Source organism: Aspergillus terreus, genomic scaffold (genome assembly GCF_000149615.1).
Source record: "Aspergillus terreus NIH2624 scaffold_13 genomic scaffold, whole genome shotgun sequence".
NCBI lineage: Eukaryota > Fungi > Ascomycota > Eurotiomycetes > Eurotiales > Aspergillaceae > Aspergillus > Aspergillus terreus.
Window position 1 is genome coordinate 666,349 of NT_165936.1, and position 26,259 is coordinate 692,607.

The 26,259-nt window shown below is 52.9% G+C and overlaps 10 protein-coding genes across 10 annotated transcripts; 4 read left to right on the top strand and 6 right to left on the bottom strand.

Annotated features, from left to right (window-relative positions):
- Positions 1 to 428: 428 nt before the first annotated feature.
- ATEG_08731 (sorting nexin-3) lies at positions 429 to 1,033 on the top strand (the record flags this gene model as incomplete). The annotated part of the gene is made up of 3 exons (XM_001217316.1): positions 429 to 506; positions 625 to 946; positions 1,005 to 1,033. 3 exons carry the CDS (start codon positions 429 to 431, stop codon positions 1,031 to 1,033), a joined length of 429 nt encoding a protein of 142 aa, XP_001217317.1.
- Positions 1,034 to 1,288: 255 nt separating this feature from the next.
- Positions 1,289 to 3,106, bottom strand: ATEG_08732 (uncharacterized protein; the record flags this gene model as incomplete). Its single annotated transcript, XM_001217317.1, has 1 exon — positions 1,289 to 3,106. One exon carries the CDS (start codon positions 3,104 to 3,106, stop codon positions 1,289 to 1,291), a length of 1,818 nt encoding a protein of 605 aa, XP_001217318.1.
- A 1,270-nt stretch (positions 3,107 to 4,376) lies between these two features.
- Positions 4,377 to 7,963, top strand: ATEG_08733 (uncharacterized protein; the record flags this gene model as incomplete). Its single annotated transcript, XM_001217318.1, has 3 exons — positions 4,377 to 5,301; positions 5,367 to 5,999; positions 6,057 to 7,963. The coding sequence occupies 3 exons, from the start codon at positions 4,377 to 4,379 to the stop codon at positions 7,961 to 7,963; spliced, it is 3,465 nt and encodes a 1,154-aa protein (XP_001217319.1).
- A 420-nt stretch (positions 7,964 to 8,383) lies between these two features.
- ATEG_08734 (uncharacterized protein) lies at positions 8,384 to 8,915 on the top strand (the record flags this gene model as incomplete). Its single annotated transcript, XM_001217319.1, has 2 exons — positions 8,384 to 8,448; positions 8,498 to 8,915. 2 exons carry the CDS (start codon positions 8,384 to 8,386, stop codon positions 8,913 to 8,915), a joined length of 483 nt encoding a protein of 160 aa, XP_001217320.1.
- Positions 8,916 to 9,188: 273 nt separating this feature from the next.
- ATEG_08735 (uncharacterized protein) lies at positions 9,189 to 10,735 on the bottom strand (the record flags this gene model as incomplete). Its single annotated transcript, XM_001217320.1, has 3 exons — positions 9,189 to 9,494; positions 9,556 to 10,044; positions 10,100 to 10,735. 3 exons carry the CDS (start codon positions 10,733 to 10,735, stop codon positions 9,189 to 9,191), a joined length of 1,431 nt encoding a protein of 476 aa, XP_001217321.1.
- Positions 10,736 to 15,073: 4,338 nt separating this feature from the next.
- Positions 15,074 to 16,078, bottom strand: ATEG_08736 (40S ribosomal protein eS4; the record flags this gene model as incomplete). Its single annotated transcript, XM_001217321.1, has 4 exons — positions 15,074 to 15,127; positions 15,183 to 15,477; positions 15,644 to 15,928; positions 15,993 to 16,078. The coding sequence occupies 4 exons, from the start codon at positions 16,076 to 16,078 to the stop codon at positions 15,074 to 15,076; spliced, it is 720 nt and encodes a 239-aa protein (XP_001217322.1).
- A 761-nt stretch (positions 16,079 to 16,839) lies between these two features.
- On the bottom strand, positions 16,840 to 18,048 carry ATEG_08737 (aspartate-semialdehyde dehydrogenase family protein; the record flags this gene model as incomplete). The annotated part of the gene is made up of 3 exons (XM_001217322.1): positions 16,840 to 17,645; positions 17,708 to 17,965; positions 18,021 to 18,048. 3 exons carry the CDS (start codon positions 18,046 to 18,048, stop codon positions 16,840 to 16,842), a joined length of 1,092 nt encoding a protein of 363 aa, XP_001217323.1.
- A 618-nt stretch (positions 18,049 to 18,666) lies between these two features.
- ATEG_08738 (uncharacterized protein) lies at positions 18,667 to 20,564 on the bottom strand (the record flags this gene model as incomplete). The annotated part of the gene is made up of 4 exons (XM_001217323.1): positions 18,667 to 18,819; positions 18,870 to 19,051; positions 19,102 to 20,155; positions 20,232 to 20,564. The coding sequence occupies 4 exons, from the start codon at positions 20,562 to 20,564 to the stop codon at positions 18,667 to 18,669; spliced, it is 1,722 nt and encodes a 573-aa protein (XP_001217324.1).
- Positions 20,565 to 22,253: 1,689 nt separating this feature from the next.
- Positions 22,254 to 22,985, bottom strand: ATEG_08739 (uncharacterized protein; the record flags this gene model as incomplete). The annotated part of the gene is made up of 1 exon (XM_001217324.1): positions 22,254 to 22,985. The coding sequence occupies one exon, from the start codon at positions 22,983 to 22,985 to the stop codon at positions 22,254 to 22,256; it is 732 nt and encodes a 243-aa protein (XP_001217325.1).
- A 1,052-nt stretch (positions 22,986 to 24,037) lies between these two features.
- On the top strand, positions 24,038 to 25,006 carry ATEG_08740 (uncharacterized protein; the record flags this gene model as incomplete). The annotated part of the gene is made up of 4 exons (XM_001217325.1): positions 24,038 to 24,188; positions 24,340 to 24,388; positions 24,584 to 24,776; positions 24,839 to 25,006. 4 exons carry the CDS (start codon positions 24,038 to 24,040, stop codon positions 25,004 to 25,006), a joined length of 561 nt encoding a protein of 186 aa, XP_001217326.1.
- Between the last annotated feature and the right edge of the window lie 1,253 nt (positions 25,007 to 26,259).

The following is a 26,259-nucleotide window of genomic DNA, read 5'->3' on the forward strand; positions in this document are numbered from 1 at the left end:
CGGGTTCTAGCTTCTTCAGTGTATTAGACAAATTGATTCTGCATCTCATGAGTATCCTATATGCATTATCCATATAGCCAGTATGCCATCTAACTGCCATACTGCCATGTCTCAACGGTCATTGATAAGGATTACGTAAGAGCCGGACCGTGCGCTCTATCAAATCGAGCCTCCAGCGTCGTCATAACTTCTGCCCAAATTCCTGTTTCTAGCTGTCTATCCCGAAAGCTCGCGAATCTTCGAACGCTGGGCCCCCGAGCTCTGTGCTTCGTATAAGCCCCGTTGACTTGCATCCGTCCATCAACCAGCCCTGCACTGCACACATCCCGCTTCCCCGCGGTCCCCACCCGTTCTGTCACCATCCACACCAGCACCTGCACCACGGACCTCCAAATCTTTACCTTCAACCAGGACAGAAAAAAATCACAATGCAGGCCGTCCCCGAGTCGCGACAGCAAACCTTTGAGGAGATCTACGGGCCGCCGGAGAACTTTCTCGAGATCGAGGTGCGTCCGAACACAACCGACCCTGTCACCCCTCCCTCCCCTTCCCCTTCCCCTCCACACAGACACAAGACACACAGCAACAGCGACAGCGACAGCATACTAAAGATAATGATAATAGGTCCGCAACCCCCAAACCCACGGCACATCCCGCAACATGTACACCTCGTACGAGATCGTGTGCCGCACCAACATCCCAGCCTTCAAGCTGAAGCACTCGGTCGTGCGCCGCCGGTACTCCGACTTTGAGTATTTCCGCGACATCCTCGAGCGCGAGAGCACGCGCGTCACGATCCCGCCGCTGCCGGGGAAGGTGTTTACCAACCGGTTCAGCGACGATGTGATCGAGCACCGGCGCGAGGGCCTGCAGCGGTTCTTGCAGATTGTCGCCGGGCATCCGCTGCTGCAGACGGGGAGTAAGGTGTTGGCGAGTTTTATACAGGGTGAGTAATTTCTTTCTTTCTTTTTGTTGGCTTTTTTTGCTGGTGCTGACTGGTGTAGATCCGAACTGGGATCGCAATGCGTGGTAGATGAGGGCTCTGCTGCGGTGATGGGGTGTGATCTGATGTGGACTCTTTCCTATGTTTCTGGCCTGCCTCAGCAAAGCGTTGTATCCGTTATACCTTGTTCCTGGTGAACAGGACTGCATTGATTCTTGTCGGTTTACGGGCCGTGATGTATACTCTGTTAATTGATACCTTTCATTCGGTCGTTAGTCTACGCGCGATGCTATGTCCATTCCTTCTGTACATGCCAATCTACATATGAGCGACTGCCCCGGAAGATCAAGTCAATTCATCCCACATCATAGGGGCAAGAGTATTATCCCACGCGTCCACGCCCGCTCCTCCGGTGGCTTCGTCCAGCGGAAACTGGAACCCAGTCGAATTCTCGAGATAGCCTGGCGGAGCCGGAGGCGAGAGCGCCGGGTCGACGGGCCCGACGGTCTGATCTGCTGCGTCAGATTTGGTTTGTGAGGGCGGCGTGGCCGCCTGCGAGTTCGACTTGGTCACCGTATCTAGAGGCTTCTCTGCACTATGGAGCGATTTGCCGCTGACAGAGCCGCCGTCTCGATACGCATGGGGGAACTTGGTCCGGAAACGATCCCGCAGATCCGTTGCTCTGCGATGGCTGAGGTTCAAGCGCTTATCCTGCTGGATCAGTGTCCACTGGAACCCGTGCACCGCGTAGCCTTTCAGTAGAGCCTCGTCCTCGGTAGCCGTAAACGGCCGTCGCGAGCGTCGTCGCGATTTCATAGTAACGTGCGGCTCGGGGATTCCCAGTGACGCCAGCGTAGACCGAGATTTCCCAGTAAGAGTGGGCATTATCGTTGATGCATTTCGCTTTGCGCGCGTTCCTGGCTCTGGAGGATCCGCCCTCTGCGGTGAAGCTGCCCCAGACGCCGGGGTCTCCTCCACCGTACCCGCTGAGCCGTCTCCCGTGGTGGTCGACTCCGACTCAGCAGGCCACGGATGCGGGAGGTGAATCTTCCCCGAGGTCCCATCGGGGCCGTCAGCTTCCGCGCGGGAGAGCGCATCAGCGAGACTATCTCGCAGTTTCTTCGTAGCTTCGTTCGGGTCCGCGGCGCGGTACGCCCACGGACAACAGACGCGAAAGCGGTCCTTCAGATTCGATGCACTCCGTTTGTTGAACTTGAGCTCCGGCTGCGCCAGGATGGCCGTCCAATTGCCGATGCCGCATTTGACCACACCGCGGAGGAGAGCCGTCGTCTCCTCTTCGGTCCACTTGCGGACGTTCTTGCGCGAACGGCCCCGCGTTTTCGGAGAGAGTGGCTCGGCTGCAGCCTCGGTGGATTTTTGAGACTGGTCTGGTTCGACGTTTGGTTCCCTCCGGCCAACAGCGTCTCCCTGGTCCTCGTCCGCGGCCTTCTCCACCACCGGAGAATCGAGGATCTCTTCTATCCGCCCCTCGCGCCGTTCGCGTTGGCCATCTGCAGCGGGTTGCTTCGTCAACAGAGCGGGCTCCACCACCGTATCCTCCCGGGTGGGTTTGCTCAGCAGCCGAGTGATTGAGTCATCTATGGACGGGAGGAGGGCGGCGTTGGGCGGCGGTTCACAGAGACCGTTGACGATGGCGAACGGACCGAACGGCCGCCGGGGTCGTTGTTCCTTCTTTGCCTGGGGGATGGGCAGCTGGAGGTGTTGGCCGAAGGAATCAGCCTGGACATCCAAGCGGCGACGTTTACGACCGGAAGCGTCATCGTCAAACGAGGAGTAGGGGAACCGCTCGAGCGCGCGAGGATTGACAAAGCTCGGTAGGATGGGTTTCGGGGGCGGGTCATGCGTCAAGAGGGTGTCCACCGACGGGTCGCTCTTTTTACTTCGCGTCTGGGGGCCGCCCTCCGGCGGTCCTCCGCTGGAGTCGTTGTTACGGGGCGGGAGTGTGCCGCTGCCGGCTGCACTGGTCGCCTTGGGGTCGTGGACGGCGCTGGCATTGGGCTCGAGCGGTGATGGGATGTTCAGAGTCCGCGAGGAGACGGGCTCTCGGAGAGGAGCGATGCGGAGACTCTGGGGCTGGGGCAACTCGCGGATCAGGGACTCGTAGAAGGACCGGGGGACTGTGTTGGTGGGACTGGAATCCATGGTCGATCACCCGTATCACTGGGGAATGCTTGGGGCTGTTATATTGCCAGAGTACTCCATATAGAAGGCCATCTTGTAGGTGGATGGACTATTTAGTGGGTAGGAGAATGATGAGTTGTGATGTTGGACAGTTGGATGATGGAGATGTACCGCGCACGTGGATGCTGAATCAGCAATGCGGGTATGAAAGGTTCTTATGCAGCATTACGATAGATCAATATTTGCTGATACTTCATCTGCTAGCCTATCTGCAAGCCCTTCCAGTGCTTTCTCGGCAGCCTGGATGTCCCTGTTCGACTGTGCCATGCTCAGTGCCAGAGACATCGGTCCCGCGTGTCTTCATAGATAAGACCAAGAAATCTCAGTGCGAGTGGAAAGCCAGCTGCTTTCAAAGTAATGTCGAAATCTCGTTCTACAGAGTCGCTATCTCATGTCTCCAGTGTGCAATCTCTGAATTCAGGTTGCAGGAACCATGTCATTCCGATATTCCACTCGGTTTCCCCGCACTCAAGGGGACGTCTATCCCCATTCTCACGGACAAGTTCAGTCGCTTTCGTCGTTTCTCAAAGTAATCACTGGCATTTATTACGCTAGTAGTGCTTGTATTATGTGAAAGATACGCTCGGGAAATTTCTCTTGTAGGAAATGTAAGCCCAATCAGATATCAGTGTTGGGACAACAGGATTCGAGCTGAAACAGCTGGGCGTGTACTGTCGTTACATTCAGCTGGCGCCAATGGGTTGATAACATGATGGCCTGGTGGGGAGACAGGGGTACGACTCTCCTGGGTTAGATAATAGATTCCAGGCGGCGCTCTTGTTGAACTGCTGGTCATACCAGTATCATTGGATTGTACCCAGGTAGCAAGGTCATTGAACCATCTCTAGCCATTCCGCAAGGCCTGATTCTGACCGCTATTCCAGACCACTTCGTTCTGGCTTCATGTCGTAGGGCGAGGCGCCGGGACTGTTGACCCTAGTAGATTGGTATAGGCGGTGAAGGAGTACGAGACACCACAGCCTGACGCTTCTTTTGGCCTTGTGCTGACGACCGGTTCAGCCTTGCCGCTAGGCCCCTATTTAGACACCCTACAGCCCCAGGAGAACGAAATACTTTTCAAGTACTTATTACAGATAGCCTGTTCAAGGCTGGGCAGCCCGGGCTATGTATTACACTCTCAACTGCATGATAAATTGAGATATATCTTCCCCCTTGAGCCTGCGACAACCTCACGCACACAAGAGTCCAAATTGTTGAACCTCTTTCCGTCATGGAGAACCGGCCGAAGGAGCATTACACTGTGGCGTGGATCAGTGCTCTTCCCATCGAATCGACTGTGGCAGAGTGTGTGTTGGACGAGTATCACGGCCTGTTCAGCGAACAAGATGATCCAATCACTTACATTCTTGGATCTATTCGGGGACATAATATTGTCATTGTATCCCCTTTGGCCGGGGTTCCCGGATCATCGGCAGCTGCAAGGCTAACAACAAGTGTGAGGCGTACTTTCAAGAACATCCGCTTCGGATTTTTAGTGGGGATTGGAGGAGGAATACCGAGTGAAAGACATGATGTGCGTCTTGGTGATGTGGTCGTCGGAATTCCAGGAGATGGGCTGGGCGGCGTGCTACCCCATGATAGAGGAAAGCACCTTGATGGGAGCTTCAAGATCACAGGACACCTGAACAAACCCCCAGACGTGGTTCTGAGTGCAGTTTCTGCGCTCCAACATGGGCAGGTGGTTGGAAGGAATCCTAGAATTCTCCCATACATCACGGAGATGGTGGAGCGACATCCCAACCTTCAAGGACTAGTCTATGACAAGACACGGAGCGATGAGCTCTACGATGAGTCAGGCTTGATCGTGGATCGAATCCCTCGCGAAAGCCCGGACCCGATGATCCACTACGGCATAATTGCGTCTGGCGACCAGTTGATAAAGGATGCCAACCTGAGAAAACGCCTTGGGCGAGATTTCAACGTACTCTGTGTTGAAATGGAAGCAACCGGAGTGGTAGATGTGCTCCCCTGCCTAGTCATACGAGGAATCAGCGACTATGCAGATTCCTATAAAAATGATGCCTGGAATTGGTATGCGGCAGCAACTGCGGCTGCGTATGCCAAAAATCTACTGTCTGTTATCGGACCACTCAGGCTGTGCGAGGATTCTGGACACCCACGGGCGTTGCCGGCAGGTCAGTGGTTCTTGCAAAGCTGAATCCACGCGACCTGAAGTCTGACTGACTATGTATTCCTATAGTCGACCAGGAAATGTTCAGTGTCAATTTCGAATCAATGGAGATACTTGCAGTAGAGCGTCTTATCGGCCGCGACACGGATTTGCTCAACTTATGGGATCGGCTTAGTCCTGAGGCCTCCACAAGCAGAAAAATAGCCGTAGTGCAAGGTCTAGGTGGGCTTGGAAAGACGCAGTTGGCGATTCACTTTGTTCTGCGCTATAAGGAAGAATTCTCGGCCATTTTTTGGGTCAACGGCAAAACTCGAGAAACGGCATGCCAGTCAATGGCTTCATTTCTGGCCAAGTTGCCTGGGGTTGAATGCCAGGCAACGAATGACCAGAATGTGGAGGAGCAAGCTGTACAGGTTTTAAGCTGGCTGTCACAAGCCGGAAACTCCAAATGGCTGCTGGTCTTTGACAACGTTGATGGCTGTTGCCCATCTGGGGCCCCCGATGCAGACCATTACGACATTACCAGATTCTTTCCTGCAGCACACCATGGCTCGATTCTCATCACGACACGCGAGTTGAGCCTCGCGAACCGCGTGGGAAGAGATCCTTACCTCATCCAGAAACTACCAACCGCCGAGTCAATAGAGCTGCTTCTAACTCGTGCTGGGCCCGTGTTACCGATGACAGAGAAAGACAACCCCGGTGTGTGCAGACAATATCTCTTTCTCACTCGATACTTGTTTGACTAACTGAACGAAGATGTTGTTGCACTTGCAAATAGGCTGGATGGGCTTCCTCTTGCCGTTGTGCTTGCTGGATCCTATATACGGCAGACAGGAGTGTCTGTTGGTGAATATCTAGAATTGTATCACAGCCAGTGGGAGGAGCTAAACAAAGGGCTTGAGCCCTTTGGGCAGTACGAAAACGGTGATTTAACAACTACATGGGCAATGTCCGTCACTGCGGTTAAGCAGAGGTCGCCGTCAGCTGCAAGATTACTGTTATTGCTGTCATGCTTTGATAACCACGATATATGGTATGGCCTCGTTCGCCAGGGCCTTGATCATAATTCCGAGCCACATTGGCTAGCAGAGATTGTGCTGAAGCCAACCACGTTCTTCAGGGCAATGGCTGAGCTCCTCAACTTCTCGCTAATCACTTCCGAGCGGGGCAGTACTTACTCAATGCACCCAGTAGTGCAAGACTGGTGCCACAGCAAAATGAGACCTTATATGGAAGAAATAGTTGTCATAGCGATGAGATCTACTCTACAGTCCTTTCCATCTAAGCAGGATCAAGGGCAGTGGATCACGAGGCAACGCTTGTATCGGCATGCCCATCAGATCGTGCAGCTATCAAGAAACGGACAACGACAGACTCTGGAGAGGATGGCTCTCTATGTCTTCAAGCTGCATGATCACTATCCGCTAGGCCAGTATCCTATACTCGCTAACACTGTGGCGTGTGTCTTAGATTGGTGTGAAAAGACACTCGGCGGCGGACATCCAGTGACTTACGACTTGATTTGGCTTCTCGGGTCACTATATGCGATGTGCGATTCAGATCTCGCCAGCGTGGTCTTAGATCGATTACCACATGGTTTCTTAAGGAAGCACGAACGACCATGCCTTTGTGGATCTCTAGTCATTCTGCCGTTCGTTGTGTTAGACATGAAACGCAAAAGATGTGAAGACGTGGAAAATGCCATCAAGAGGATGCTTGCGAAGCCGTCCTGCTCACAGTGTTCCCGTGGTATCGAGAGATCGATATTCACAAAGATTCTCTGCTCGATATATTTCCAAACAGGTCGAGATCATGAAGCAGAGAAGCTTTGTCAGCGACTTATCAGCGAAGATCGGGATCAAGGCCGTCAGTTTTTCGAGATGACCGAATGGCTAGCATTGACATACAAGCTTCAGCACAAGCTGGAAGATGCAGAAGCTTTGTTCAAGCGGATAGAAAGCTGGTTCGAGAAGCTCTCGGGGACGCAGTATGAGGAGACTCTGGTTATTGCCAGGGGACTTGGTTACGTGCAAGAGCAACAAGGAAATTTTGCCGACGCAGAAGGGAATCTTCAGCGGGCCTTAGAGGGCTATGAGAATCTCCATGGTCCGGATAACCTGGAAACACTTCGTATCAAGCTTGACCTTGGCGTTATGTATGAGCAAGCTGGTCGAAGTGATGCACAGGATCTACTCCTACATGTGTTGGCTGACTATCATGAAATTCTGGGCCCGGATGCCAGGGGTACTTTAGAAGCTACTTGCCGAATAGGGATCACCTTCGTTGGCACTGGGAAACTGAAACAGGCGGAAAAGTTGTTGCAGGTTTCGTTGAGCGCTCAAGAAAGGAAATTCGGACAAGACGATCCGGATACGCGGGGGAGTATCGTGGCCCTTGCGTGGTGCTATCAAAAGCAATGTCGGTTTCGAGAAGCGGAAGAAACTCTTGAGAAGTTCCGATATTCTCGTACTGATAAATCAGGCTTCTTTTCGCCAACAAGCTTTGGTATCTCTTTTATGCGCGCAGAACTATACTGGGTTCAGGGTAAAAAGGAGGAGGCGTGGGAGATGTACGAGGAGTTCCTGGTTTTCTCTGCAGACATTAGCAAGCTCGACACATTCAGGGGTGTGGCTGCTCGCAGACTCATGGAAAAGGAAACTTAGCCCACGCGTTGGAGATCTGTCGCTCGGGATCAGGGTGTGAGCCTTATCTTTGTTCTTGTTAACTGCTCAAGCGCTCGAACAATCATGTGTTTAGTAAATATTGAAAATGTTGCTGTCCTCAGCTGCCCGATTGAGTATTAACCGCTCTTGCCACGTATAACTCAAGCAACGCCTTATATTTTCACGGGATAAATACACCAAATTAAAGGCTCTGCGTACAGTGTCACCTGGCTGCAGCAATGGTTGCATAGCCCTGTTCTACGACAATCAATGCACATTGTGGACCGTGATGTGCAATTATGTATGGAATTGTGCTTTGGTGGAGAAAGAAATCTTATCACCGCATCTTATCTTAATTCCCATCTCCACTCCAACAACACCAAACCACCATCACCACACCTCCCTTAATCATACTCCATCATGCCTACCACAATCCTCCCCCGCTGGCCTCACATCCTCTTCGCCATCCTCGAGCCTCTCTCCCTGTAAGCCTTCCCCCCACCACACCCCGAGTACCCGGTACTAAACCCCCAGAATCGGCGGCTGGCTGTACCCCCTCCTCAACCTCCCCAGCTTCATCACCGACCAAATCCCCAACACGCCGGCGCTGGACGCGGACTCCATCCCCCCGTCCTCCATAGCGCTCGCCTACCAGCTCTCCAGCCTCTACGGGCTCCTCTGCCTGCTCGGTGTGGCCACGCTGTACTCCACGCGCGAGCCCGCCGTCCTGCGCAACTATCTGCTCGCGCTGGCGGTCGCGGACGTCGGGCACGTCTACGTCACGGGCCTGGCCATGGGCTGGGACGCGTTTGTCGATGTCGCGGGGTGGAATGTGCTGACCTGGGGGAATGTGGGGGTTACGGCGTTCTTGTTTGGGAATCGGGTTTTGTATTTCCTGGGCGTTTTTGGGTATCCCCGTCTTCCTGTGGAGGAGGATAGGAAGCGTGTGTAGAATGGACTTTGGTGGCGAGGGTGCACGAGAGGGCTTGGTTCATCTGAATTATGCTCATTAACAGCGGGGGTATATCCTCCGAGCACCTAAGATCCACGCGATGGCTAACATACAAGGCTTTTGCACTACCGCTGGACCAAATTTCAATGCCAACCAAATGCTCAGTCTGGAACCAGAACAGAAAAAGAAAACAATGCCATTTATTACTCGTCAGTTAATCATCCCGCATCAGTCATCCGTCATATCGCCCCGTCACATCGACCTGTCCACTGCCTAGTGCAGCGCCGTCCGCATCTGCTGGAACATCTGGCTCAGGACCTGCTGGCCGTGCTCCTCGGACTCTCTGATGTGCGGCACGAGGAACGGGATCCCTGGAGCGTTGACGAACTGCTGTCGGTAGGCGGCGTAGTTCTGGAACGGGTGGAGGAGACACAGCAGGTCCGGGGGCACGACGGGGTTGGGGACGATCATGGCGGCGGCGGCGGGGGTGGTGGTCAGGGAGGAGTCGGTGATGCTGTATCTGTGGAGGCCGGTGAGGATGGCTGTCAGGGAGTGGTAGTTTCGCGTCCCAACGAGGGCCTGCACAGCAGTCAGTTATGCTCTATCCACCACGACTGGCAGGGGGGGAGGGGACACTCACCTGCACGCACTCCTGGATCAGAGGAATCATATCCGGCAGCCCGGTGCAACACTCCCACACGTCGAGGCTGAGGTGCTCCCACTGTGTGAGGATCCCCGTCGTCACCGCGTCCTCGTCCAGGATGCTCTGCACAGTGAGTTTGCCAAAGACTCCTTCGTCGGTGGCCGTCAGCGTGCGCGCAAAGTCCTTGGCCGAGGTGGCGGCCAGCAGGTCTTCGAGAAAGGAAAATCCCACGTTGAACGGCCGCGTCCAGTCCATCTCGCGGGCATGCACGTACGTGCGCTGGAAGCGGACGCTCAGCACGGCGAGCACTTTCAGGATGTCGGTCAGGCTGGGCGAGAGGTCTGTGAACAGCCGCTGGATGGGGCCGGCGATAAACTCGAAGGCCGGGGCTGTCGGGGTGGAAATCTCGGCTGTACCCCCGGACTGCACTGCAAGCAAGCACTGGACCAGGGCGCGGTGGGCGAAGGGGCTGTGGCCGCGCAGATACTAGACGTTGTCAGTATGCCGTTAGAGATACAGAAGACTCCGCTGGCTTACGTACCGTCTCGACCTCGACAAACCGGCCCACCTCGTCCGGATACGCATGCAGGTAGTTATACATGTGGATGTAGAACGCAGTGTGCTGCTGGAAGAACCACTCGACCGCCGCAGACGGGTACCCGAGCGAGTAGCGGACGAGCTCCTCAAACGAAATGCGTGTAAACTGCAGGTGACTTTCGGCATCGATGGCGCTGGCAATATCAGCCGGCTGCACGTCACGGTCTGTCTGGGCCGGGAACCAGCTCCACGCGGAGCGCGGGGGCGCGGTGATCCTGCACCGGCGGAGAATCTCCTCGACCTTCTGGATGTGCGACAGGTTGGCCGTGAAGACCCGTTCGGCGGGCTCGACGAGGGTCTTCAGGAACGCATCCACGGTGGAGGCGTTGCGTCTCTGCAGCGCCGTGCGCGGCAGCTGCTGGTCCCGGTACAGGCCGAAGCGGATGACGCGCTTGATCTCCTGGGCGTCGAAAGCCCATAGCATGGGGGTGGCCTCGTCCTCCCACCACCGGTAGGAGGCGTAGAACGGCGGGATCTCGGCGCTGGCGCGAAAGATTGACGGGTAGCTGGGTTGGCCCCCGGCCAACCCTGCACCCGCCGGCTCTCCTATAACCGCATGATGGGCGAGCATCTGGGACATTGGCACCGTCTAGAGTGCGAGCCACGGATCCCCTGATACTGGAAGGAGAAGGGGGTGCTTTAAAACAGAGGGCAGGCAGGAGTGATGTCCCGGTTAGGGTTACTTGGGAGCAAGACTGGACTCGGGAGGATGCCGAGACTTCACCACGACCCGACACAGCCCGTTCAGCTGGTCGTCTTTGTCTGTCACTCGGTGTTTGTTTGCCAGATACGGCTCTGGATGGCAGATCCTGAGACAAACGCCTATCACCGCCACACGTTGGGCCTCGATCAGGGGATGTCTGGACTGACTCGAAGGTTTGAAGTAGTCTCGGCCGGTACAGAACCAATGGAGAGAAGGAGGGAGAAGGGGACCCGAGAGAGCCGAAGGAATCAACTTTAATTTGGACGGGAGGAAGAGAATGAAGAGAGTAATGAGGCAAGAGAGGAAGACGGAGAGGGGGTCTGATAGCTGACAGTGAGCGAGGGATATCCGAGCAGCTGGGTCTCTATTATTTATTCTATTTTTATTTTATTTTATTTTATCTTATTTTTTCGTCCCCTATTTGGATTATTTCCAGGTGGCCGTTGTATTAAATACCTCTCTAAACACTAATAGAGTGGATTCTGCAACCTTTTTTTTGCCACGTTAGCCAACTCACGAGGGAATTGGACGTCAGGACTTGATGAATGCCTGCAATCAGTCGAACGTATGAACGGCTAAGCACGACGGCAAGTGGCACTGCAAGAGACCAAAAGACGGGCTGATCGGGATCCAAACCACTGGGCCACTGGGTCCCGAGAGCCAGGATAGTTGGAAGGTTTGGAAAGCTCGGAAATTACCAGAGAAAAAGGAGCTGAAAATAGTGCCAGTGAGGCAGGGAGGGAAGTTGGGGGTGGACGAGTGGGCCGAGTCGATCAATCAATTATCGACCACCACCAGAGCATCTGCTGCTGGGCATCATCTATGTCGAGCATCCGAGGGTGTACAGCCACACCCCTGAGCCGTTAGGAGAGACGACGAAAGACACACGGGAGAGAGAGAAAAAGACAGACTCTCCACATACTCCGTACAATAGATAGAAAGTGAGAACCAAAGGCAAATGAATGCACCAATGCTCATCTCCGAGGGCATCCACTTCTCCATGAGAATTGATCAGTCGGGTTACCAATGTGGCGGCAAGAAGGCGAGTGGGCCAGCGGCGGCAATCATCATGAATGGATCAAGCAATAATTGGCATTCAGAGGAGAGAAGCGGTCAGGAGGCCGCATGGGACGGTGCACGACGGCGACCTCCATGCTGCAGGACCATTGAGTTCTGGAAGATTCAGTTGGGTCCGGGATGGATGTATCATTATTATTCCATTCGATGCGGTACTCCGGATGGAAGAGGGCCACGCTCCCCGGATGATGATTGTTCGAGGGGCCTCGTGTCGGCGCTCTCGGGGACCAATCGCCTCGAGGGAGGGCGTTCGATGAACGCCATAGGTAAATGGATGATAAGGATAGCCCTTATATGTATTGTAACTGTTGACGAGAAGCGGGACGCAATGCCCCAGGGCGACTAAGATCGCCACTCCGACTCAGCTACCGGCGAATGTTCGCGATCGAGCAAGTCTCGCGAGGCGTGCCCGAGGGGAGGGACATGGTGTGAAGTGGATCCCAGGGGCACTAGTTCAGTCTCTGTTGGATGTTTGGGTATCCTGATGATGTCTTCCATCGTCATATGATATGAGATGGAAGCCCCTTCTCGTGGAGAAGAAGAATAGAAAGGATGACGATCCGTATCGGCTCCAGGTCTTTGTTGGTCGGAACCATGGATCTCCCTCGGGCAAGTCCGCCTTTTCCGCACGTTGCTACTTCCTTAGTTCGCTTCTAATTTTCTTTTTCTTTTTCATTTTCATTTTTTTTTTCTGGTCTCCCCTTTTCTTCTTCAAACCCTCCGACGGCGCGTCCCTTCCATGCGACACCTTGATGTTACATTCGGTGGATCGAGGTCCACGAACCCCAGTGTCCAAGGGAACTGGTGGAAATAACGGTGACGCTATTGGGATCGCTCCATAACACGCAGTAAACCGATCATTCGCTGTCGCAAGCCCGATTAGCACATCGGCTCATGCGGATGTCCTTGACCTGGGACAGCCACCGGTTGGCAGAGAGCATGCTACGGAGTAGATCAAGGCGGTCTTTCTGTGGACGAGGGTCGGCGTACCCGAGGACCCTTTCAGTATGATCATCAGTAATAATAACGGTAATACCTCCTGTAGTAATAATAATGTCAAGCTCCGAAGGCGACGAGGGGAGAGGGGAAATTGACCATACATCAGGGATGAAGCTTGCAGCTTTGAATGGACCCGACAAAACTTTCTCTGGGCGGTCGTGACCGGCCACAGGTAGAAATTCGCCGGCTGGTCCAAGGCAGCATGGTTAGCTAGTTAGGCGCCATGGGCTCCCCAAAAGAGGGCCAGCTGGCTATCACCGCGCATCTCCGTTTCCATGCAACTACTTGTACTCCCCATTTTCTGTCGGGATCAAACCCCGGTTTCTGCCCCACCCGCACTGCAGGCGGAAGCAATGAGCACCCATGTGCTGGCCAGGCCCAGGCTGGCTGAATTCGACTCCAGTCCAGTCTGGGACGGAGGTAATGGGTACGTACAGCACCGGGAAGGATGAAGGAAGCATGCATCCGGTGCGGGCCAACGGCTCAGGAGGCGAACAATAGCCACCCTGCTTGCTGTCAGTACATGACATACTCCGTACTGAATGCATGGTCACCTTGCGGGTCACCTATGTACAGTATCAGTCAGTCATTCCAGTAAGGACAATGAGCAAGATCGGCGCAGAAATATATACCAGCTATGCTGTGTACATATAGCGACTCTCAACCACCTGTACATAAACATGATATTTTCATGTCGTTCCTCCTTCATAACTGGGTCGATGAACCCATCTGCATGACGTCCATGGCCTCGCGGCAACGCTCGCCGGTGTCGGAACCCTTGCGCTCTTCCTGTCTCTATCCACTACCCTAGATTGGCTCATCCTCGATGACATGCGTCCACCATCATTCTCAACGGCGTTAGGGGACTCGATAGGCATGAACCCGAGATGTCATGGGAGCGGGTACGGTGCAATAGCTGAAGCAGAGAAGCAAGTAGATAGCGTAAAGGAGACCACGGAGTGAGCAGCCTGATGCCGTAGATGCAATTTCCCATGCCTCTACGACACCAGAATCCTGCCTATCGGGCAACGAGCCGATACCGCAGGGACAACGAACGCCCTTGGAGCCGCGAGTCCACAACAAGGGGCTGGTGGCTCTATCTGCGGGTGCTGGGATCCCAGTCAATATCAAAGCCGTTGTGTTGTCCATGCCTGGAGCTTGGCTAGATCTGGAGGCGCATGGGTCGAGGCCGAAACGCCTCCTCCATGGTCCAGGGAGAAGACATGGAAGGACCAAGATCGCACCCCGAAGAACATGAGCGAGTGACTTGTCCGTCGGCCCAACGCACCCTAACGGTCTCAACCTGCAGGTTCAGCTGTCGTCTCGTTCAACGGGGGCGCAGACGCTCCGCCGCCGGACGTTGAGTGCCCACACCCGGGTAATGGACGTCCGGGATATCAACCGTTATCCCAACATCCAATCTATCACGCCGGGTACATGCCCCTCGCTTTGCGCCGTGCTTCCTGAACAAAGGAAGAAGACATCGAAAGCCCGCTGCATATAAATCGACATGTTACACGGCCACTTGTGCCGCCGTTATGTATCGAGGTATCGAGGGGGAGAGACTGCCCGTCTGCGAGACAGGCGAATCAAGTACAGTTGTCATGGAACGAATCCATGGTTCACCTTATGCCCGTTCCTCGCCACAAACATACAACTTGCGTCCTGGACGATGTGAGAGGTACGGTAGATAGACACAACCCGTTCACATAACCAGCTGGCGCCTCCTGCGTGGATGATGCTCTTGGGCTGGATCGCAATATTGCCGCAAGGACAGATACGAACGCTACGTCAATCGACCGCCGAAGGTGCTACGATCGGCGGTGACTACAGTCGAATCGAACGCAAATCCAATCGCTTCAACAAATTAAGCATAAGCATAGGTATCACATCAAGGCATGAATGAGACGTCTCGTCCCGGTTTTGCTTCCTATGGTTCGAGACTACGAAACAAAGCAGTTGAACGATCACGCCCGATTATGCGTCCTATAGATTTTTCTTCTTTTTTTCTTCCCTAGTAACGCATAATGGTATCGTCATAACCGGTGTCATACAGGCCACAAAGCAAGGCAAGACGTCGTCTCCAGCGGATTTTTCAAAGCTTTTATTTTTCCCATCAACCAATACCACTTACCAGATTTAGTTGGCAATGGCATGGGCACGGCGGCGGTCACGCTCCTCAGCAATGGAGAGCTAAAATACAGTTAGAAAATGTCGAACAGACCATCGAATAATGGGGTAAACATACCTTGACACCCTTGCCCTTGGGGAGGGAGATCCAGGGCTTGTCCTGGCCGATGACGAAGACGTTGGACTCACGGGTGGCGAAGGAGTTGTCAATAGCGTCCTTGATGTGGACGATGTTGAAACCTCCGTCGTGGCGCTCACGGTGAGTGACAACACCAACACGACCCATGTTACGACCACCGGTGACCATGCAGACAACACCAGTGTCGAAGCGGACGAAGTCGGTGATCTTGCCAGTGGCAAGGTCAACCTTCACGGTGTCGTTGACACGGATGGCGGGGTCGGGGTAGCGGATGCTGTATATATCATTAGCACAACCTGCTCGCAGACGGTGTTCTCCTTACTGAAGTCCCAGCAAAGAGATCCTCTTTGGAATGTTCAAGTTCGTTTGTCCTCCGCCGATCAACCAAAGCTTGGTCCAACGACTGAATGACGCGGAACTTGTGGAGAGCATGCACTCACGTTCTCGCATCGTGCGTAACCAAGAATGGGATCCCGCCCTTGCCGAGCTGCACACGCTTAACCTTGCACAGCTTGTACTCGGCCTCCTCAGCCTGGATACGGTGGACGGTGAAACGGCCCTTGGTGTCGTAGATGAGGCGGAAGTTCTCGCCGGTCTTCTCGATACCGATGACGTCCATGAAACCGGCAGGGTAGGTGGGATCGGTGCGGACCTTGCCGTCAACCTTGATGAGGCGCTGCATCATGATCGCCTTGGTCTCACGGCCGTTGAGAGCGTACTTCAGACTAACCAGCCACACATGTTAGCGCATCCTTCCTTCGTCGAAAGTGGTCCTAGAGGTCGTCGTACCGGTTACGAATGAAGACGATCAGGGGCAGACAGTCCCGGAGCTTGTGAGGACCGGGAGAGGCCTTGGGAGCATAGGTTCCGGACATCTTGTCCAGGAGCCAGTGCGAGGGCGCGCTCAGGCGCTTCTGGTGCTTCTTACTGTAGGCATTGCGGTCAGTCTCAAATTTTTCTCGTCACCTAACAGCATCGCAAAATCGTCGACGAGGTCACGGTGGTCGGAATTCGTGCACCATGGTCGCCGACGATTAAAATATTCGATGGACGATGGTGAGTACTCACGGTCCGCGAGGCATCTTGACTGCTTTGTCGACTTAAGCCCGGTAAGTTGTCGGAGTGTCGCGAAGGAGAGGAGACAGCAAAGCCAGGGAGAGCAAAACTGATATCCAATCCCGCCCGGAACCTTCGCTTAGCGGGTAGTGCTTGTGGGCTTAGCCCTAGCGCTAGGTCAAATCCAGACCCACCGCCCTTATCTAATTACGATCCCAGATAGGAAGCTGTATCACGTGCAAGACATCTACATAATGCCTTAATCTTCAGGTATAAATGCCGATCCCTCATTACAGAGTCCAAGTTCAACTTGATGGAGACTAGAGCTCGTGCATGTATTTACCATAGCTGACATTTCTAGCTTTTCTGTATGTCCCTATGAATGAAAAGGCATTCATTCTCTCCGTCCCTCTGTTTTTCCAGCATATGGTAGTTATCACTCTATCTGTAGCTGGCAGCATATCTCTGTGTTGGATGATGCACTACAACAATGAAACTACTATCCAAGCATGGCTGTCGAAGGATATATTTAAGATGGTATCTAATGCTTTTATCGCTATATGTTCAAATCTACATGTCTCTAGATATAACCCTTGATGACAGCAACCTCCGCATTGAGGATGGACGACCCAGCAGCGCCGAGGACAGTGTTGTGAGAAAGGGCAGCAAACCGAAGGTCGAAGAAGCCACCCTGGGCACCCTCCCGCACGCGTCCAACGCTGACGGTGTATCCGCCAGAGATGTCTCGGTCGAGTCTGGGCTGAGGTCTGTCGGCCTCCTCGAAGACGCGGATAGCCTCGCTGGGCGCAGAAGGAGCACCCAGCTTCTGAGCCTCCGACTGGTATTCACGCATGGCCTGCACGACCTGCTCGGCGCTGGGACCGGGGCGGTTCTTGAAGCGCAACGAAACGAAAGCCATGTGACCATCCGTGACTCCGACACGGGTGCACGTAGCGCCGATGCGGAGGCCAGCCTGCTCCTCGAAGGAAGTGGCGTCAGAGCTCAAAGCACCCAGAATCTTCTGGGCCTCGTTTTCAAGCTTGTCCTCCTCTCCGCTAATGAAGGGAATCACGTTGTCCATGATGTCCATGCTAGGAACGCCGGGATAGCCAGCTCCCGACAATGCCTGCTCGGTGAAGACCTCGACTTCCTCGACGGGGCCGAACTTGGCCTGGAGGGCGGCGAAGGGAATGACGACGCCAATGACAGCACAGTTGGAGTTGCAGACGAGGAATCCCTTCTTCAGGCCAAACTCCTTTCTCTGGTGAGGGATCAGATCCAGATGGTGGGGGTTCACGGTGGGGACGACGAGGGGCACCAAGGGATGCTTCCGGTAGTTCTTTGCGTTCGAGAAGACGGGGATTTCGGCCTTGATGAACTCCATCTCTGTAAAAAAGTTTATGTTAACATTGAGATCAAATCTGTATTGTAATGTGCAATTGACGTACCGACGTCACCGGCCACGTCGCTGTTCAGTCCGGAGAACACAAGATCGCAGTCAGCGAAGTGCTCAGCCTTGCAATCCCGCAGAACGAGGTTGCTGAGCTTCTCGGACATGGCAGTAGTCTGCTTCCACTTCACAGCATCCTTGTAGCGCTTGCCTGCGGAACGCTCCGAAGCGCCGATGGCATGTAGTTCAAGGAAGGGGTGATCTGCGAGCAAGAGGATAAATCTTTGGCCCACAGAGCCAGTGGCGCCCAGGACACCTATTGATTGTAAGTTTGTATCGTTATAACCTAGCAACTCAAGTCTCGAGCGTACCGCACTTCTTCTTGGGGTAGGAGGTCATCTTGATCGGGGACGCAATGAGTCAAAGCGCGGTCCAAATCTGCTCGGTAAAAACGTCAGTCGCAGTCCATTAATGATTGTACACACAATTGAGCGGGAAAAAAACATAAAGATCGTGATGCAGAAAAAGAAGAAGGTTTCTGACGACAAAGACTATGAACGACGACTGCGATCCGATACCCAACGGGCTTGACTCATGCCCCGCATGTGGCCGTGAACGACTCGATGGGCTGCTGCCATCAATTCTGGGTAAATTGGAAGCAACAAAAAGGATGTTCAGGCAAACGCTCAGTGATTAATGGGCAATACTTGTACTCACCTCAATGCAAATGGAGTGATGCGAGGTAGTTGCTTGTGGCAGTCTGGACCAGAACAGCGATATCGCTCAGACGGAGATGTTCGCCCCGCGATGAGTCAGCGGACCTTAGTAAGTTGATGAGTTACCGGAGACAGGGGACCAACTCCGGTTGGAAGAAGTCTATGCATTCTCCACAAAAATTTTGTCTATTTTTTGACATCTCTACTGTATAGGCACCTATCATCGATGCAACAATGTGACTATCCACAGCCCAAGATACACTGCAATAGGTGGTTCCTCTGTTAGGGGAATCTGATCACCTTATTTCCTCCGCTCAAAATCGAAGATCTTGCCCGGGTTCAATAACCAGTGAGGGTCCAGGGCTGCTTTGATACTCCGCATCACGTCAATTGTACACGGACCAAGTTCCTTTTTCAAGGACTCTTTCTTGCCCAGGCCTACACCATGTTCACCCTGTTTGAGTCAGCCATACAATCGCTTCTACTTGTGTCGAGATAACTTACTGTGCAAGATCCTTCCATCTCCAAGGCCCGATCGACCATATCATAGACGACTTTCTCCACACGCTGTCGCTCCTCGGGGTCGTGGCGATTATACATGATGCTGGAGTGGAAGTTTCCATCACCAATGTGTCCGAGAATGCTGGCGAAAAGATCTAATCCGTCGAGGTCCTTCTTCGAGTACTCTGTGACGACGTTAGTTCAGTCCGGAGAATAGACCCGGCAGACGCCTTACCGATAATATCAGGGAGTCTGGAAATCGGAACGGCGACATCCGTAGACCACACTTCGGAGCCTTCCTTCCGCAGCGCCATCATACTCCACAATGACTGCTTTCTGGCGGACCATAAATCATGAGCTTCCCGCTCGTTCTGAGCGAACTCGAAGGACGCGGCATTGTTCTTTTTCGCAAGGTTTGTGGTCAGATTTATGCTGTCCGCAACACCGGCACTGGTGCCAGAGAACTTGAAGAACAGCGTAGGTAACTCCGCCCAGGTTCGTCCCGTACCCCCAGCACGATTGATGACATCCATTTGCACGTCATCCAAAATCTCCATACATTGCACGGGAACGCCCTTCTTGATCACCTGCATGGCGGTTGAAGCAGCATCACGCATAGTTGGGAAGGCAACTACCCCGACGCGAGTCTCTTCTGGAATCGGAGCCAGCTTGAGGGTCGCTTCAGTGACAATGCCGAGTGTCCCCTCCGAGCCCACAAACATTCCCGTCAAGTTATAGCCAGCCGAGGTTTTGCGAGGGCGCTGGCGCGTCTTCATGACGCGACCGTCTGCCAGCACCACGGTGAGGTTGATGACCCAGTCTTTCATGGTCCCATACCGCACCGCGTTGGTTCCGCTACAATTTGTGCCGATCATACCACCGATCATGGCTGATGGGCCGGGGTCCACGGGGAAGAAGAGACCGCTGTCCTTGATCTTTTCGTTCAGGTCCATCCATTGGATGGAGGGCTGAACGACGACATCCATGTCGTCCTCATGAAGCTCCAGTATGTTGTTCATCAAAGCGAAATCAATTGTCATGCCACCGTAGGGGGCGGAGAAGTTCGCCTCGAGACTCGACCCTCCAGAGAACGGAACCATGGGCATTTTGTATTTGTGACAGATTTTTGCAATCTCCACGACGTCCGCCGTGTTGCTGGGATAGGCGATCGCAACTGGCAACCGATCTGCGTTCAAACTTGACCATTCAGAGAATCCGTGTCGATGGAGGTCATCCTCGTCCGTGTTAACCGCGTCATCGCCCAACTTGGCGCGCACTTCGGCAATTGCCTTATAGAAAGTAGATGTTAATGATCTAGGTCCATTGCGCGAACTATATGCGTGATAAGAATAGCCCGTTTCCTACCTTCTCAAAGTCCTGCATTGTTCCATACTGGGGCGGCTTAAGGTTTTCGCCCTGCGGCTTGCAGCTCAGAATCGCGCCCGCATAGCCTGCGCCAGCGGCCAGGCCCGAAATCAATAGCGTCCGGCCTGCAGACCAGGAATTGGACGAGCCAGAATATGATCCCGAATTTCCAGAGTCTTTCCTCTGTTCATTATGACTGCTATTTGCGCTGGAACTGTTCAACCGGGCGGTTCTCGCGGTCGCGAGCAATGAAGCTTGCGAGATTTGGGGCCTGCCAAGGGGCACGCGGGGGCGTGCGGGGAAGCCCCAAGGTAGACGCGAGAGAGTTCGCATGACGCTGTCAGTCGAGAGACACGAGGATAAAGGACAATTGAAGACAACAAGGATAAAAGGGTGGAGTCACAAAGTTGTTGAAGGTTGAATCTCAGCTGGGTTGTCCTCGCGTGAGGGGGTGCGGCGGTGTGCTTCCAATTATGCCCTATGCGGTTGGTAGACACGCCATCGTCGGAGGAAATGATGAGTCGGTTAAGTGCTCACATCCGCTCGGGACTCGGCCGAATGAACTCCTTCTGTGACAATAATGATACGGGTAGAGAGGCTGTCGCTACGGCAGCATACTACCGACAGCCCCGAAAAATAGAACTGGGAACAATGGGTCCAGGACTAGAATCCCCCACGCCATCCCCACGCGGTGAAATGGGGTCCGCGGAGAAGAGCGCTCGGCATAAGTCCGACAACTCGGAATTAGAGCCGTCATGGACTATGCGCAAAACATATCATTATGGAGAGGCTATTCCTGGATACCGTCCCTACTAGGTAGCTATCTGAACTTTCAATCGTTCTTTCTCGCCAGTTCCCTACTTTCCCTCGCTTTGCCTGCACCAATTCCTACATATCCCGTAAAACCTCCTGGAATCTCTTCGAGCTGGGTAATCATACTTTTTGGTAGGTAAACTCCCCAGTATCCCTCTATTTGACGCTTCAATGGTTGAACAGCGAGGTGGATATTGTTACTATGGCGGGAAACAATTCGTGACTAGCAAAGTCTCCAACTCACGACAGGAAGTACTGGCAGAAGTGCGCGATAATAACACAAGGTTAGTGAGGTGCTTGGCATGGCATGTTTCGTGTAACGCCTTTCCTCATATTGAAACAAACAGGACTGGGAAGATGCAGCCGATGTGAGACCCGGTAGTTGAGCATGTTTCTCCAGCAGAAAAGACCCTAAAGAAAAGATAAACATATCCACTCTTGTTTGAAATACGTATAGTTGCCCTCTCCATGCAGCGAGGTGGCCCGTTGTCTTTGTCAACAGAGCTTATTGTGGCCCTCTTTAGCATGACCCTTGGAAATACCTAGAAGAGCAGTTATACTTATCCATATCGTTCAGATAGGTACACTAGGCTTGGTACTGCCGGAGCATGGACGAGTATTTGATAGATATAAGTCAAAGGACATACTATATCATCTCAGCTTCGTTTGAACGACTCCGCCGGTCCCAGCACTTCAATATCAGCATTATTTTGGGGCAATTTGCCGTGGAGGTTCACATATCAGGCCATCTTTTCGAACGGGTGATCCAACCAACCCATTCCCCTGGCGTGAACGTGTCAGGGGGCGGGTGCATCTTAATGAGAGCTGGCAAGCCAAGAATGCCAATTGTGGCTAGGTCCTAGAGTCAATAGAGGATAAGACGGGTCTAACGCGGGTTCTGGCACTGTCTAAGCCTCAAACAGACGTGCTCTGAAGGCGGATCCTGTACGCTATGTCAAGAATGGTTCGGGAGCTAAATAAATGTTTCAGTGGCTTGTAGAAAGGATATCCAGAGGATCCATAACTACCACCTAGAAGGTTAGTAAGACCTACCCTACGAGAACACCTACTACATGAGAGGGTCACATTACTATGTGCATTGTGGAAGCACATATTATAATGGCATGCCAGTAGTATTAGACGTGAAGGAAATGTTTGCCTCACCACGCCTTCTCTAGTGTTGAGTTCCCGCTAAACTTTTCTTGGCGATTAAGGCTCTATGCGGCCTTTGTCCTTGTGCTTTTTTCTCTCCTTTGCTTCTGCATCTGCCTGCTTCCATGAACCTTCATAATGATGTGTCACAAGAACCTCTCCTTGGTCTGTCGGATAGCCATTCTGACTGGCAGCAAACGAATTCCCTGGCATAATCAGGACATCACCGATCAGCTTCGGTCGTTTGATTCCCGAAAAATTGCGGTCATCCACTGGTCTGCCTAACAACTGCTTCAGACCGTCCAAAATCGAAATAGTCATAATCTTGGGTCCGGTCACATCCACAACGTCCACGGGAAGCATATCCAAAGTGATATTTTGAAGTGGCACGCCATTGACACGGGCGACATCTCTCAACTTTTCCACGACGGCGTCAACGACGACTTGCAAATTTCGAGAAGACGGCTTGGCCATGAACACCCAGTTGCAGAACTGAGACGCAACCTGTGTCCCTGGTCCACGCCATTCAAAGTCAAACTCGAGCCCTACAACCATATCGACTCCGTGGATCTCTGATGGTATCCACTTGGAGACCGGTTTCTCGCAGGTGACATCTAAGTCGCTCCAGACACCGCCCTCAGCGAGGATTATTAGATAGCGAAGAAGGTCTGCTCGCAGAATCGGTATTGGAATTGCTTCGTATACCTCCACAATATCTGGTCGAATCGCGTGGAAATGTTCTCTAACGAATGCCTCGCTCGAGAGATCGGTCAACAATTCCTGGCGCATGGAAGGGTTTTTTTTTCAACCAGCTACTGGTCCATTCTCGTTGGATGTCCGTTATATTTTCAAAGCGAGCGGAGTGCCACACTTTCTCCGGGATAGAGTAGCTAGAGCTCGCGGAAGATGTCTGACCGATCGGATCTTCAAGTAAAGGATTCTTCCGTGGGGAGTTCAGGTCTGGACCTCCGTGGCCGGTCGCTATCGTTTCAGCTGATTTGGCGAATGCGATGGCTTTGCTTGAGCTTAACCGGGAGATTGGTGACCATCCGGCACGGAAAAAGACAAAGACTGCAAAAGAAAAAGAGAGCGCGACAAGGAGGCGCAGAGACCGCGCGGTTTTCAAGCTTGATATCGGTAGCATTGACAGTTTCTATTCCAGCGTAAGTGGGAAAGCGAGCTCAACGAGCGTGGAAAAAATATATCGACAAAACTGAGGGACAGGCCAGAGCGGTCTATATAAAGCACGAATGTTGGCATGAATGATGAACAAAGACCCAACGCCAATCCGAAAATATCGTGGCTTGGTGGAACGGTACCAACCATTTCTTTAAGAAAGACTAAACGCCCATACTTTGCGACATTGAGCTTACTCCAAGGCGAGCCTAGCATCTAGATTAGCCAACCGCCGCGAATGCTGTGAGCATGTCTTTGTCGGAGCAAAAAGAACTGCGGGAATCCGGAGACTCCAATTGGAGCTGTATGAGTTCAACGGGTCGGCGCGCATGACCATCAATTTCGAATTGACACTACGGAGTATGTTTAGGAAGGACATACATGGCTGTAACCCCTGAGAGTCGTCTAGTGAGTGCTTTATTATTGACCAGGGAGCCCATCTCGTGAGTGTCCTTCTCCCCTTCCAAAAGAACATCCCACAATCTGACAGAATCATACGGAGTTCTGCTCACGATAGAACGGAAGAGTCGGTCAACAACGCAGGAAGAAATTTGTTTTAAGCCCGACAGCTTATAGGTCTCTCATTCCATGCCAACACCCGTAGGTGCTCAGTACTGATCAAGTTGCCAGGGACAAGAGGCCAGTGAGCCTATGGACAACACAGAATGGACCCGACCTCGTTTTCGCCCTTCACAGGATGGCTCACAGTCTTCTACCTTGTTCGATGGTCCACTGGCGCTCTGGGTGCAGATGCTGTGCCTACATCAGTACAGAATGACCCTCATTTCATGGGCTGGTACAATGCCCCGACTACGAGTAAGCAAACCGATTCTGCGAGACAGGGGATGTTGAACGGTGCCGACCACATTATTCTTTCTATGTCAGGCCTTGATGGACCCGGCTTTCTGGAGTACTTCTGGGAACTACGCTCGCGGCTGTTTAACAAATCCTTGCTCCGTCGCAACAGCCTGTGACGATGATGTGATAACCTATGATAATGGAAAAACGGCCGACTGGTAAGTCCTACTTGCCCTTGCTATCCAAATACAAGAGTAACACATTGGGTTGACTCTATCTGTCCGCCACTGGTTTCAGTAATATATGTCGGACAATGACGATTTTTCAGACATCACCATTTGGAGCGCCGTCGGCCACTAATTTTTTCTGTGCGGAGAATTGGAGTGCATTCCAGATATATCGCGAATTGCCAGTGCCAACAGTCACGTCCGGTATGCTTATCACATGGTCTGCCAGGACAGGAGTTATCTGACATTTGCCTACAGATCCAACATTCACTACATCGACGTCTTCGGCAAGCTCATCTACTCAAACTTCACGAACCACAAAAACCAACCAATCAACCAGCTCCTCCCCTGCACCAGCTGCATCCCAGGCGAGCCAAGCGTGGGTTGCAGGTGCCGTCATTGGGCCCGTTGCCGGTGTCGGGATATTTGCAACTATAATAGGCTGGCTTTTGTATCGCCGAAGACGAACACAACGAACGCACACCTCCGAATTACTTAGCTACGAATCGAGAATTCATTGAGCGGCGAGAAGCCTATGACCATGCCCAGGAAATGGATACGGCCAACACTTCACCAGTTTATGAATTAGGTTCCTATGATCACCGCTGATTGCTGGACAAAACGTTGGGTTGCACATTCGATGGCTTGGAATTCTTCATAAGACGGCTGGCATAACTAGGAGAAGCCGAGACAAAACACGGAATTCCAAGCTCTCATATATTTACTTCCATTCGGACCAGGTGCTCCAGAAATTGCAGTCTTGATAGAAGTAAATTCATCTCCCGTCCAGTTTATTAATAAAGCAACGCCGTAGGACGCAATATCGCCGTTCATAGTACACTAAGCAATGTATATGGGCCATATATTTTCTAAAGAGTTCTGCTACTTCCTAAGCTTGGTTGCTTGCTCCTAGGTTGCTGGCGCCCGACCCAATAGGTAGTTTAGTAGCATATACTCCCGACATCCGACTCCATCTTGTGCAGGGCCTGCGGCTATAGCTGTCAGACGGAGAGTCAGGCTGGCCGTGGTACTCTGACCACGCATGTGCTCAGGCGCCGCCGTCCGAAGAAATATGGACCTACACCTCAGACGCCACTGGCGGATGGTGCACGGGAACATAGATGGGTGGCAAAAGGAGCGAACACATCTGGAATAGCAACCCGATGGCAGTCCACCGATTTCCGAGCAACACCTACAACTGCCTGATCTACCACCACGAAGGCAGGCCAGTCGGCAGGCAACACGCTCAGTAATACACCAGACAACTCGAACTATGGAACCACTTCGAGTGCTTCGCGTGGAAAACCGGTGGGGATTAGCATCGGGCCTTCTTGTGGGGTACTGGTCCTCCCGGCGCTGGGGACCCTGCTGTACGGCGTTATCAGACGCAGGCGTGCTAGGCTCGCGGACAATGCAGAAGGGCCAGTCATGTGGAGGGTATCACGCAACGAGGGCTCACCGTCTGAGTTGCAGGCCAACGAGCCTGCATCAGAGATGTATGCTCCGGTACGACAATTGGCTCCAGTCGAGTTGCCGGCGGGGGAGCCAGAGATCACGGAGATCAGCAATGTTCGGGGGGATCGGTATGCATGATAGCTTCGGGAGTCAGCAGAAACCCTATGTGCTACATTTTGTAAGACATTTGCTTGATTATAATTTTGAAAAAGTAATTTCAAAATTATATCTGTACCATTCATTGTGAAATGGTTGGCGGGATCAACACCATGGTGTTCAGGGTGCATGGTTCGGGTCTGGTTGTTGATGGGGCAACGGGCGGCCAGAAACCTCCCGTTTCTCTTCCTTTCTAACATCACCCACAGCAAGCATTTAGTCGCCCGATGGTCTCATGAAAAAGGGCTTAG